The sequence below is a fragment of the Bos indicus x Bos taurus genome, chromosome 27 (genome assembly GCF_003369695.1).
Source record: "Bos indicus x Bos taurus breed Angus x Brahman F1 hybrid chromosome 27, Bos_hybrid_MaternalHap_v2.0, whole genome shotgun sequence".
Lineage (NCBI taxonomy): Eukaryota > Metazoa > Chordata > Mammalia > Artiodactyla > Bovidae > Bos > Bos indicus x Bos taurus.
The window spans coordinates 34352299-34366994 of record NC_040102.1 but is presented as its reverse complement, the minus strand read 5'-3'; the positions used below and the strand labels follow the sequence as shown (position 1 = coordinate 34366994).

The following is a 14696-nucleotide window of genomic DNA, read 5'->3' as shown; positions in this document are numbered from 1 at the left end:
CTAACACATGTCAATTTGTGAGCTCCTGTAAGATATGGCTCCTATAAGATAAAGCTAAATCTCACAAGTATCATTCCATTGTATATATATATATCACATCTTTTTTATCCATTTATCTGTCGATGGACATGTACATTGCTTCCACGCCTTGGCTATTGTAAACAGGCTACAATAAACATTAGAGTGCATGTATCTTTTTAAATTATGATTTTCTCTGGATATATACCCAGCAGTGGGATTGTAATACCATGGAGTATTATTTATCCATTAAAAAGAATGAAATAATGCCATTTGCAGCAACATGGATGGACCTAGAGATTGTAATGCTGAGTGAAGTAAGTCAGACATAGACGATGAAATATCATATGACATTCCTGATATGTAGAATCTAAAAGGAAATGATACAAATGAACTTACATACAAAAGAGAAAGAGACTCACAGACTTAGAGAACCAACTTGTGGTTGTCAGTGCACACCACTATATTTAAAATGAATAACCAACAAGGACCTACTGTATAGCCCATGGAACTTTGCTCAATGTTATGTGGCAGCTTGGATGGGAGGGGAGTTTGGGGAGAATGAATATATATGTATGTATATATATATACATATATATATGCTGCTAAGTCACTTCAGTCGTGTCTGACTCTGTGCAACCCCATAGATGGCAGCCCACTAGGCTCCCCTGTCCCTGGGATTCTCCAGGTAAGAACACTGGAGTGGGTTGCCATTTCCTTCTCCAATGCATGAAAGTGAAAAGTGAAAGTGAGTCGCTCAGTGGTATCCGACCCTCAGCGACCCCATGGACTGCAGCCTACCAGGCTCCTCCATCCATGGGATTTTCCAGGCAAGAGTACTGCAGTGGGGTGCCATTGCCTTCTCTGACACACACACACACACACACACACACACACACACACATATATATATATATATATATATAAAACTGAATCCCTTCACTGTTCACCTGACACTATCACAATATTGCTAATTGGTTATAATCCAATACAAAATAAAAAGTTAAAATCAAAAAAAAAATATCCCACAGATACCTCTGGGAAATGATACAGAGTTGGGGACAGAAAACATTTTTTGTAAAGGATGAAAGAGCAAATAGTTTCAGTTTTGTAGAAATGCTATGCCATATGCTCTCTGTTGCAACTATTCAACTCCATTGTTATAGCATAAAAAGAGTCATAGACAACATGACAATGTATAAGCATGGCTGCATTCCAATAAAGTACCATTTACAAAAGTGAATGGCAGCTGAATTTGGTCCACTGGCTATAGTTTGTAGAACTCTGGTGCAGAACATGCTTTAGAGAATTTCCTCATGCAGAGCAAACAATTGGGGACATTATCCACAATCCTAATTATCTGAGGGCTGATTGCTAGTCCTGAGTACATTAAGTTCTCCTTGATAACTGCCCAAGTATTCCATTCTATTGAGGACAGAACAAACACTACATCACAAAGTATCCGGTACATGAAGCAAAAACATGCTGCAGGAATAATCAGTGCCAAGGAAATATGGTAGAGCACTGTCAGCATATGCTATAGTTATCAGTCTACCTGTAGCCTGCAGTTGCGGAAACTCACATTGTGTAGATTTAGCCCTAGATTATGCCACTTCATTTTATCTTTCATTAAGAATATCAGATTTGTCAAGTAACTGGCACATATTCAGGGGTATGTCAATGCAAGATGTTAATAGTGCTATTTGGCAAAAAACTAAGATGACACTGGAAAATCTGAGATAGTCAGAAAACATATATACATATATACGCACACACACATAGATACATACATACATATAAGGAAATGGTAGATGGTTAAGAGAATTTGTAAGGATTTAAGTTACACAAATGAGTAGTGGTTAGCTATTTTTGTTGGTGGATGAGAAAGTCATATAGCTGCTGGGAGAGTAATCATGAAGAAATTTTATTTAAATAGGGGGGATTGTTAAATATTAGAAAATAATGATACCATAACAAACTAAATATCTGGTCCTATCAGTTGAGAATAGTGTTAATTGCGCATTTGGCTGATGGAGATATAGTATAATAGATTCTATATTTATCTTTAGAAAGATTATAAAGAACAAATTTTGATCATCCTGAAACCTGGAAATACATGAATATTTGAGAATAATTAAGAAAAACCCATTATAATGTTTAAACATTCTTGCAATGACAAAAGACAGAAAAACGCTGGATCAAATTCGGAAGTTTATAAAGAAAACAGAGACTGAAATCATAAGATTTAGGCTAAAAGAGATTTCATTTAGTACACATACTCAAAAATTCTCTGCTGGCATAATTGGGAATGGTGTGTACAAACCCAGATTTCATGACTACTCATCTTCTCAGTTGAAGAGGTATGTGGAAGTGATTCATACATCTTAATTTATCCTCATTTTTATATCTTAATTCTACTGAAGACTTAGTTGCATATATTATTCCATATATACCATGGTTGCTTATCAGAAACATACAAAACTGTGCTCAGATTTCAGTCTTAATCACTCACCTGTTCACTGCCACAGTCACATTCTTCATGAGCTTCCAAAATCCCATTACCACATACTGATTGATTTTGATAGAATGGTTTCAATATTGAAAACTTCTGAAGACACTGAGCTTCAAATGTTGAAACAAAATATCTATATTCATGCATGCTACAGTTGCTAAAAATCTTTACACCACTGGAAAGTCTAAAATGAAATAATCCTCAGGTTAAATAAACCTAGCTAATAAAACCACATCTAAACAATGCACCATATATAACATGAATATAATATATATATATACGCACCATATATAATGTGAATATAATATATATATGCACCATATATAATGCACCATATATAATATGAATTGTATGATGCGCCAAATGAAAAACTAATGCTTTTTGGTGGAGACAATGTCAATCTTGGCTAAGTTTTTAGAATTTTGTTTTTAATTGGAGGATAATTACTTTACAATATGGTGATAATTTCTGTCATACATCAACACAAATGAGCCACAAGCAAACACATGTCCCCTCCTCTTAAACCTCTCTCCCAGTTCCCTCCCAAACCCACCCCTCTAGGTTGTCACAGAGCACCAGCTTTGGAGTCCCTGCATTAATACAGCAAATTCCCACCGGCTATCTATTTTACAGATGGTAATGTGTATGTTTCAATCTACTTACTCCTAACATTCTATCACAATAAATGGATTTATCCAGCTCAGACTTAAATTGAAGAAAGTAGGGAAAACCACTAGACCATTCAGGTATGACCTAAATCAAATCCCTGTGATTATACAGTGGAAGTGAGAAATAGATTTAAGGGACTAGATCTGATAGATAGAGTGCCTGATGAACTATGGAATGAGGTTCATGACATTGTACAGGAGACAGGGATCAAGACCATTCCCATAGAAAAGAAATGCAAAAAAGCAAAATGGCTGTCTGGGGAGGCCTTACAAATAGCTGTGAAAAGAAGAGAAGTGAAAAGCAAAGGAGAAAAGGAAAGATATAAGCATCTGAATGCAGAGTTCCAAAGAATAGCAAGAAGAGATAAGAAAGCCTTCTTCAGCGACCAGTGCAAAGAAATAGAGGAAAACAAGAGAATGGGAAACACTAGGGATCTCTTCAAGAAAATCAGAGATACCAAAGGAACATTTCATGCAAAGATGAGCTCGATAAAGGACAGAAATGGTATGGACCTAACAGAAGCAGCAGATATTAAGAAGAGATGGCAAGAATACACAGAAGAACTATACAAAATAGATCTTCATGACCCAGATAATCACGATGGTGTGATCACTGACCTAGAGCCAGACATCCTGGAATGTGAAGTCAAATGGGCCTTAGAAAGCATCACTACGACCAAAGCTAGTGGAGGTGATAGAATTCCAGTTGAGCTATTCCAAATCCTGGAAGATGATGCTGTGAAACTGTTTCACAGCAAATTTGGAAAACTCAGCAGTGGCCTCAGGACTGGAAAAGGTCAGTTTTCATTCCAATCCCAAAGAAAGGCAATGCCAAAGAATCCTCAAACTACCGCACAGTTGCACTCATCTCACATGCTAGTAAAGTAATGCTCAAAATTCTCCAAGCCAGGCTTCAGCAATATGTGAACCGTGAACTTCCTGATGTTCAAGCTGGTTTTAGAAAAGGCAGAGGAACCAGAAATCAAATTGCCAACATCTGCTGGATCATAGCAAAAGCAAGAGAGTTCCAGAAAAACATCTATTTCTGCTTTACTGACTATGCCAAAGCCTTTGACTGTGTGGATCACAAGAAACTGTGGAAAATTCTGAAAGAGATGGGAATACCAGACCACCTGATCTGCCTCTTGAGAAATTTGTATGCAGGTCAGGAAGCAACAGTTAGAACTGGACATGGAACAGACTGGTTCCAAATAGGAAAAGGAGTTCGTCAAGGCTGTATATTGTCACCCTGTTTATTTAACTTATATGCAGAGTACATCATGAGAAACGCTGGACTGGAAGAAACACAAGCTGGAATCCAGATTCCTGGGAGAAATATTAATAACCTCAGATATGCAGATGACACCACCCTTATGGCAGAAAGTGAAGAGGAACTAAAAAGCCTCTTGATGAAAGTGAAAGTGGAGAGTGAAAAAGTTGGCTTAAAGCTCAACATTCAGAAAATGAGTATCATGGCATCCGGTCACACCACTTCATGGGAAATAGATGGGGAAACAGTGGAAACAGACTTTATTTTTCTGGGCTGCAAAATCACTGCAGATGGTGACTGCAGCCATGAAATTAAAAGACGCTTACTCCTTGGAAGGAAAGTTATGACCAACCTAGATAGCATATTCAAAAGCAGAGACATTACTTTGCCAACAAAGGTCCATCTAGTCAAGGCTATGGTTTTTCCTGTGGTCATGTATGGATGTGAGAGTTGGACTGTGAAGAAGGCTGAGCGCCGAAGAATTGATGCTTTTGAACTGTGGTGTTGGAGAAGACTCTTGAGAGTCCCTTGGACTGCAAGGAGATCCAACCAGTCCATTCTGAAGGAGATCAGCCCTGGGATTTCTTTGGAAGGAATGATGTTAAAGCTGAAACTCCAGTACTTTGGCCACCTCATGCAAAGACTTGACTCATTGGAAAAGACTGTAATGCTGGGAGGGATTGGGGGCAGGAGGAGAAGGGGACAACGGAGGATGAGATGGCTGGATGGCATCATTGACTTGATGGACGTGAGTGTCAGTGAACTCAGGGAGTTGGGGATGGACAGGGAGGCCTGGCGTGCTGTGATTCATGGGGTCGCAAAGAGTCGGACATGACTGAGCAACTTATCTGATTTGATCTGATTAAAAGTCAGCCCCTCTACTTAAGCACTAGATCCTACATTCTCTTCTACATTACTTCATGATTTTGCTCCTGTGTTCCTTATATCCAACATCATCATCTTTTCCTCCTCTTCTCTTTATTTTGATCAATCTATAGATATGTCATATCTCCCATCAATAAAATCTCTCCTTTGATTATAAATTCCACTCCATAATCATGAAAATGTCATCTATGTCTATTATCTCCATTTTATGCCTCCCACAGAGTTCATCCAGTTCCTTAAAAATAACCTAAAATATTGACTGGAATTGTACTGAATGGATGAACTTCTGGAAAAATTAGACATTTTATAGTAAGTCATCTATTTCCTTAGTGCTGGTACACAGACTAGTTTTCAAGATTGATCACCCTGATGAATTTTCTGATATTGTTGTTCTGATGGTACACTGACTGATTCTGCTGCCTTTGCGTAGGTAGTCAATCATACTATCTGCAAATACGGACATCTACTTTCTTCTTCAAATCTTTTCTTCTTTTTTGTTCCCCTCAGTATAATAGCCAAAGGGACCAGTGCTATGTTACATTGCCAAGGGTGATTTTGCTTTGAACAACAGATACAACAACAATATAAACATCAAAACTATCTGTGTGAATACAATATTTCATAGCCCTCATAAGTCTTTACATTTTTCCTCGAATTCCCTTTAGTGAATATTTCATTATGGGATCCACTACTTTCTGGAGTCTTGTGTCACATGGACAAATTCACTAGTGTGATTTCTCGTCTTGCACAACATTCCTTCCCAATTTTTGATGTGGGATTGAGTATAAAATATAAATTCTTCACATGTTGTAATCAACTGCACAAACATGTGCGTGACATTAATTTGAGAGGAAAAACAAGGCTTACACTGCTTCATGGTTCATTATGCACTTAGCTGTTGGACAGGAACACTCCTGGATGTCATCATATGCTAACCCTATTTTAAGGCCAAGTAGTTGAGCTATAATAACTGAAAATCCCTCCAATGTTATTGTGCCTGGATACTGAAATAAAGAAAGTTGAAGAGAAAACCAACATATGAGAAGAAAATGAAAGCAAGTAATACATCAAAAGAGCTTTGTTCCTATAAAATTTTATATTTTAATACTTTTCCATGTTGACCAGATTTATACTTCATTTTGATAAATCATCAATCTGAATATCCATACTAGTTAATTTATTAAAGAGCATGAGATAAGGTAAAATGTAATCAAACACATTTAACTTTCTTATTAAATCAATTCTTTCAATTAACAAATATAGTTCAATATAGACATAGGTCAGGCACTATGATAAAAAAGATGAGAATATAGTGACATGTATGAAAAGAAGGAACTTTGTCCACACTTGGAGCATATTTTACAGAAGAGGGGAAAGAAAATTAGTTGGAAAGTAACAACAAACCTACCAGATATAAAGAAAACATGGAAAGTGCTCTAAAGAAATGGAATTCTTCAACAGAGAATTCTGAGGAGGGGCATAACTGTATAGTTCAGATAGTTAGGAAAGTCTATTTGTGGCATTGATGCTTAGGATGAGATACAAAGTTTGGGAAATGACCCACCATTATGAATAGTGGTAGCAAGCTTGTTTGGGAACCTGTTCAAAGGTTGTAGTATAATGAGTGAAGTAAAGAAATGATAGGGTGGAAGTTCAAGACACGAGCAAGGCCATGGTAAAGAAATCTCGAGTGAGATGTCAGCCCAAAGAGACTGACAGAAGTGTAGAGTAGCATTTCACATGAATGAAATGAAAATTTCACTCATTTCATAAATAAGTGTAATTTATTTATGTAAATAAATGTATTTATTACATTTATTTAATAATTACAAAATTTTTAGAAATTACAAACAAAATTTTTTTAGAACTTCCCAGTTTTTCTATATCAAAAAAATTATGAGTAAAATTTAATTCATACCCTAAATAAAGATATTGTGTGTGTATGTGCATGGTATAAAGCATGGTGACTACAGTTGATGAGACTGGATTATATACTTGAAAACTGTCAAGAGAGTGGGTCTTAAGCATTTTCATAAATAAAGTGGATTGATGGATATATTGATTAATTTTTGGAATCATTCCATAACTAGTATCAAATTATCACATTGTTCAGTTCAGTTGCTCAGTCATGTCCGACTCTTTGTGACCCCATGAGCCACAGCACGCCAGGCCTCCCTGTCCATTACCAACTCCCGTAGCCTACCCTAACTCATGTCCATTGAGTCGGTGATGCCATCCAACCATCTCATCCTCTGTCATCCCCTTTTCCTCCTGCCCCTAATCCCTCCCAGCATCAGGGTCTTTTCAAATGAGTCAGCTCTTCGCATCAGGTGGCCAAAATATTGGAGTTTCAGCTTCAACATCAGTCCTTCCAATGAACACTCAGGACTGATCTCCTGTAGGATGGACTGGTTGGATCTCCTTGCAGTCCAAGGGACTCTCAAGAGGCTTCTGCAACACCACAGTTCAAAAGCATCAATTCTTCGGTGCTCAGCTTTCTTTATAGTCCAACTCTCACATCCATACATGACCACTGGAAAAACCATAGCCTTGATTAGACAGACCTTTGTTGGCAAAGTAATGTCTCTGCTGTTTAATATGCTGTCTAGGTCGGTCACAACTTTCCTTCCAAGGAGTAAGCATCTTTTAATTTCATGGCTGCAGTCACCAACTGCAGTGATTTTGGAGCCCCCCAAAATTAAGTCTGACACTGTTTTCACTGTTTCCCCATCTATCTGCCATGAAGTGATGGGACCAGATGCTGTGATCTTTGTTTTCTGAATGTTGAGCTTTAAGCCAACTTTTCCACTCTCCTCCTTCAGTTTCATCAAGAAGCTCTTTAGTTCTTCTTTACTTTTTGCCATAAGGGTGGTGTCATCTGCACATCTGAGGTTATTGATATTCCTCCTGGCAATCTTGATTCCAGCTTGTGCTTCCTCCAGCCCAGCGTTTCTCATGATGTACTCTGCATATAAGTTAAATAAGCAGGGTAACAATATACAGCCTTGACTACTTCTTTTCCTATTTGGAACGGGTCTGTTGTTCCATGTCCAATTCTAAGTGTTGCTTCCTGACATGCCTACAGGTTTCTAAAGAGGCAGGTCAGGTGGTCTGGTATTCCCATCTCTTTCAGAATTTTCCACAGTACACTTTAATTATATAAGTATTTTATTTGTCAATTATGTCTCAGTAAAGCTAGAAAGTGAAAGTGAAAGTCATTCAGTCATGTCTGACTCTTTATACAGTCCATGGATTATACAGTCCATGGAATTCTCCAGGCCAGAGTACTGGAGTGGCTACCTTTCCCTTCTCCAGGGGATCTTCCCAAACCAGGGATCAAAGCCAGGTCTCCCTCATTGCAGGTGGATTCTTTACCAGCTGAGCCACAAGGGAAGCCCAAGAACACTGGAAGGGTAGCCTGTCCCTTCTCCAGGGAATCTTCCCTATCCAGGAATTAAACAGGGGTCTCCTGCATTGCAGGTGGATTCTTTATCAGCTGACCTATCAGGGAAGCCAATAAAGCTGGGGGTGGGTAGGAAGAGTTGTGTGGTGTGTGTGTTTGCATGTACACAAATACAGGGAGAAAACAGAGAAGAAAATGAATATGGTACAGGTTCAGTAGAGACTTAGAATCTATAATATAGAATATAATAGATACTTCAGGTGGTGAAGAAGTTGGAGTCCACCTGGGATTAACAGAAGCTTTTAGCATTGGTCAGGAGTCTATGCTCAGAGAAAACTAAAAAGAGTTTATGTGACTTTTAGACTGAGGCCAAGTATAATGGACATGGCATCTGGGATCACAGGGCAACTCAGGGCAAAATCTTTACCATCTCTAGCCTGGAAAATATAAAATGTGAATATCAGGAAATTATGACTGCCAAATACACAAGCAGAAAACTTCAGAAAGAAGATAATCCGAATTCTGTCTCCCACATTTCTCGCTGATTCCTGAGACACTCATACAATTAGCAGCCTCAAACTGAAGAGCTCAGCTGAGGCCAGAGCTGCCTTCTGTGAGGCTGAGTTGCTGTTTTGACTTTAACCAAGAGCACTGAACGACAAAACAAGCAAACAAAAATCAACCCTCGTCAGAGAAAAGCAGCAGAATCCAGACTTCCAATGAATGGTATAATGTCCAAGGTCTCAAAGAATATCATTAAAAAAGCCATGGAAACTAAATCAGGATGTGAGCAATGGCCCATAAAACTAGCCTAGAATGTGTATTTTAGAAAAGGAACTGTCTTCAGAAATGGAAAATATAAAGAGAAATCAGTGCCTCATGACAATTCTCAGAAATATTCTGAATACAGCCCCAAATTACTCACATACCAAGAACCAGGAATATCTTGACTGCAGTCAGAAATGGCAATCAACAGAAAGCAAAACCAAGATGCATTTCCTGACAAGGATTTTAAAGCAACCACCATAAAAATGCTCCAATGAGCTATTGCAAAAACTCTTAAAGGAAATTAAGAAATAGAAAATCTCATCAAATAAAGATAATATAAAAAGAACCAAATTAAAACTTCAAAAGATAAAAAATACAATAATAAGAAAATAAACTTCAATAGATGAATTTAGTAAAAAAACAGAGATGACAGAGGGAGTATCAGTGAACTTAAAGACTGATTAGTATAAATTATCCAATCTCAAAACAGAGAAATAGCTTTTGAAAAAATTAACAGAAATACAGGAGCAGTGGGACAATGACAACACAACAACAAAACCTAACATTAATATCATTAGTGGCCCAGAAAAAAAATGCATAGCTGAAATATAGTTGAAGAAAAAAATGGCTTAAAATCTCCTCAATTTGGCAAAAGACACAAATCTACATATTTAATAGATTCACAAAACTTCTAACAATAAACTCAAAATAATGCATGATCAGACACATCATAATTAGATGGCCAGAGAAAACTTTTAAATGTCTTGAAGTCAACCAAAGGAAAACAACAGATTGCTTACAGAGGAACAATGATTAATAGGAGTTCTCATCCTATTAATTCTGAATTAATGTCAGAATTATTTCTAATTCTGACATTAGAAATAATGTCAGACAGAGAATGTAACACAATAGTTTTGAAGTGCTGAAAATGACTTTCATCCAGCAAAAATATTCTTAAATAATGAAGATGAAATAAAGACATTCTAAAATGAAGGAAAATTAAGAGACACATGGCCAGTAACCAAGCTTTAAAAAAAATGACTAAAGGAAGCTCTTCAGACAAGAAAGAAAATGATAATAAAAGAAAACCTGTAACATCAGTAATGAAGAAAGAGGAACAGAAAATGTACTTACATGGGTAGATAAAATAGACTATTTTTCATTTGATTTTTTTCAATAAAAATTATGTTTCAGTGTTGAAAACAAAAATTATAATTTAGTGTGTATACTTACTAATTGCTTAGAAGTAATATTTAAGCAAACTATACTATAAAATTTCCCACTTTATGATTATGCACATAATTTCAGATCTAAAATAAATATGGTATTAACATTTCTGTATTCTACTTGAAATAGTAAAATGCTGGTAAACAAACGTGTGTACGTGATCGTGTCACTGTGCGTGTGTAATCTCACTACAGAACATATGAAAAATGTTTTACAAAGAGAAATATTGAAAAACACTAAAAAGAGATTGATAGTTTATATAAAGAGACAGGATATATTTGTGTACTATACAGTATTTGTCACAACTGTAATTACCTACACACAGTGGGTTAATGTGTGGATAAAGCTGTAAATAGAACTTTATTTACAATATAGGTGGTTGGCCAGATTTGGCCAATGGGTCATGCTTGCTTATTATGTCTATGATGAATAAATCAAAATAGAATATGAAAAATTGTTCTAGAAAAAATGAGAACTGTAAATGGCAACAGAGGACCAAAAAAAGAGAGATAAAACAGAAAACATATACTAAGTTGACAAACTGAAATATAGATGCATCAGAAATTAGATTCAGTGCAAATTGTCTAAACACACTAATTAAAAGAAACAGATTGGTGAAACAGAGGAAAAAAACACATGGTCCAGCTGCTGACTGGAAATTCACATAATATATAAAGACAAAAGCAGTTAAGAAAACAGATTTAACATATGAACATTCATCATAAGAAAGCTGGAGAGGCTATATTGATAACAGATGAAGCTAGCTTCAGAAAAAAGATTATCATGGACAAAGGATATTGCAGTAATAAAAAATTCAATAATAATCTTAAATGTTTGCATATCAAATGTAAGAGCTGCAAAAATATGAGGCTACGATGAATACAATTGAAAGAATAAACACACACATACATAATTTAGTTGGAGACTTCAACAACTCTCATAATTGATAAAAGCACTAGACAACAGGAAATTGTTCAAAAGACATGAAAAATATTATCAGACAATGTCTATAAAACTGGCATTTATAGAACACTCAACTACAGCATGATATATGTCTTATGCAGTTTGTAACATATATGGCTTTAAACCAAGGTGTTCAGGGACTTCAATAATTGCAAGGTTTCTACCCGTGATTGGGCTTCCCTGGTGGCTCAGTGGTAAAGAATCCATCTGCAATGCAGGAGACAGGAGACATGGGTTCGATTCCTGGGTGGAAAAGATCCTCTGGAGAATAAAATGCCAACCCACTCAAGTATTCTTGCCTGGGAAATCCCATGGACAGAGGAGCCTGATGGGCTACATACAGTAAATGGGGTCACAAGAGTCAGACATTACTTAGCAACTAAACCACCACCACCCATGATATGAAGTTGCACAATTTTATGCCCTGGAAAAAGTTAAGCCAATTGCTCAAGGTAGGGAAAAGGATTAAAAAGAAAAAGAAAAAGTTAAAAAGAGCAAAAAAAAAAAAAAAAAAGATGATGAGTCAAAATGCTCTCATACATACTTAACAAATTTCTACAAAGAAAAGGGAAACAAAATATGATCAAGTAAACAATACAATAAAACTTCTCAGGACAGATGTAAATTAGTACCCAGATTGAAAGTGCTCTAATGTAACAAGCATGTTGGATGATAAAAGATACCATGGAAGGATAAAAAGATCTTAAATGTTTCCATGAAGAAATAAGCTATTAGGATGTTGAATCCTGATGTCAATATAGGAAGTCAATAGATAATGCCTAATTTTGAAGCATCAGTATTAACAAAGCTAGTGGAGGTGATGGAATTCCAATTGAACTACTTCAAATCCTAAAATATGATGCTGTGAAAGTACTGCAGTCAATATGCCAACAAATTTGGAAAACTCAGCAGTGGCCACAGGACTGGAAATGGTCAGTTTTCATTACAATCCCAAAGAAAAGCAATGCCAAAGAATGCTCAAATTACCACACAATTGCACTCATCTTACATGCTAGCAAAGTAAATTCTCAAACTTCTCCAAGCCAGGCTTCAACAGTACATGAACAGTGAACTTCCAGATGTTCAAGCTGGATTTAGGAAAGGCAGAGGAACCAGAGATCAAATTGCCAACATCCGTTGAATCATCAAAAAAGCAACAGAGTTTCAGAAAAACACCTACTTCTACTTTATTAACTATGCCAAAGTCTTTGACTGTGTGGATCACAACAAACTGTAAAAAACCATTCAAGTGATGGGAATACCAGACCACCTGACCTGCGTCCTGAGAAATCTGTATGCAAATTAAGAAGCAACAGAACTGGACATGGAACAATGGACTGGTTCCAAATTGGGGAAGGAGTATGTCAAGGCTGTATATTATCACCCTGCTTATTTAACTTCTATGCAGAGTACATCATGAGAAATGCTGGGCTGGATGAATCACAAGATGAAATCAAATTTGCTGGGAGAAATATCAATAACCTCAGATAGGCAGATGACACCACCCTTATGGCAGAAAGTGAAGAAGAACTAAAGAACCTCTTGATGAAAGTGAAAGTGGAGAGTGAAAAAGTTGGCTTAAAATTCAACATTCAGAAAACTAAGATCATGGCATCTGGTCCCATTACTTCATAGCAAATATAAGGGGAAACAATGGAAATAGTGACAGACTTTATTTTGGGGGGCTCCAAAATCATTGCAGATGGTGACTACAGCCATGAAACTAAAAGACACTTGTTCCTTGGAAGAAAAGTTATGACCAACCTAGACAGCTTATTAAAAAGCAGAGACATTACTTTGCCAACAACGGTCCATCTAGTCAAGGCTATGGTTTTTTCAGTAGTGATATATGGATGTGAGAGTTGGACTATAAAGATGAGTGCAGAAGTATTGATGCTTTCAAACTGTGGTGTTGGAGAAGACTCTTGAGAGTCCCTTGGACAGCTAGGAGATTGAACCAGTCCATCTTAAAGCAGATCAGTCCTGAATATTCGTTGGAAGAACTAATGCTGAAGCTGAAACTCCAATACTTTGGCCACCTGATGCAAAGAGCTGTCTCATTTGAAAAGACCCTGATGCTGGGAAATATCGAAGGCAGGAGGAGAAGGGGATGACAGAGGATGAGGTGGTTGGATGGCATCACCAACTCAATGGACACGAGTTTGAGTAGACTCCAGGAGTTGGTGTTGGATAGGGAGGTCTGGCGTGCTGCAGTCTGTGGGGTTGCAAAGAATAGGACACGACTGCGTGACTGAAGTGAACTGAACTGAAATGAAATTTGAATACTCAAGGAATTTATTGGGCATATTACTCAGAAATATAGAGCAAAAGAATGAACAACTATTTCTACACGTATAAGCATGAATAACTATCAAAGACGTAGCTTTGAGCAAATATGTTGTAAACACACACATTGAGAACACATACTCTATTATTTACAGAAAGCTCAAAGAAAGATCAAATTAACCAGTGAGTAAGTGTCAAGATAGGGGGAGGGAGGATTTAGGAGTCTTCTGATATGTTGATAAGATTTTATTTTCTTACCTCTGTGATACTTATACCTATGTATGACTTGGCCAAAATCAAGCATGCTATACATTTATGACTTGTGCAATGTTCTCGATACATGATGCACCTCAATAAAAATTTTATTTAAAAGAAAATACCTACTAAGTTATATGCCAGGAAGGAAAGTTTAAAAACAAAAGGATAAGGATTCAAGAAATGTAGATTATGCAAAGAATTGATTTAGTTGTTTACAATAGTCTTGTAAAACCATTTTTATTTATAATAAGAATAGTTGCTCTATTTGGTAAGATATAATTTTGAAAGAAAAAGTAAGTAGTAGAGTTGTATGCTTCAACTTGTATACATCTTTTAACAAGCTATTCAAAATAGTTCTGAAATGATATATAAAGTAAGAACAAAGCAAAACAATAATACATAGTTAATGGTTACATGTATTTGCAACAATATTATAAA

General features: G+C 36.6%; 1 protein-coding gene across 1 annotated transcript in view; it reads right to left on the bottom strand.

Moving 5' to 3' along the window:
• Positions 1-14696, bottom strand: part of ADAM18 (ADAM metallopeptidase domain 18) — a 108340-nt gene that overhangs the window by 70175 nt on the left and 23469 nt on the right. Inside the window, exons 11-12 of the mRNA XM_027530053.1 lie at positions 6221-6357; positions 2531-2714 (exon numbers count right to left, since the gene is read on the bottom strand). Of these exons, the coding sequence (XP_027385854.1) occupies positions 2531-2714; positions 6221-6357 (321 nt within the window). The remainder of the gene's footprint in view (positions 1-2530; positions 2715-6220; positions 6358-14696) is intronic.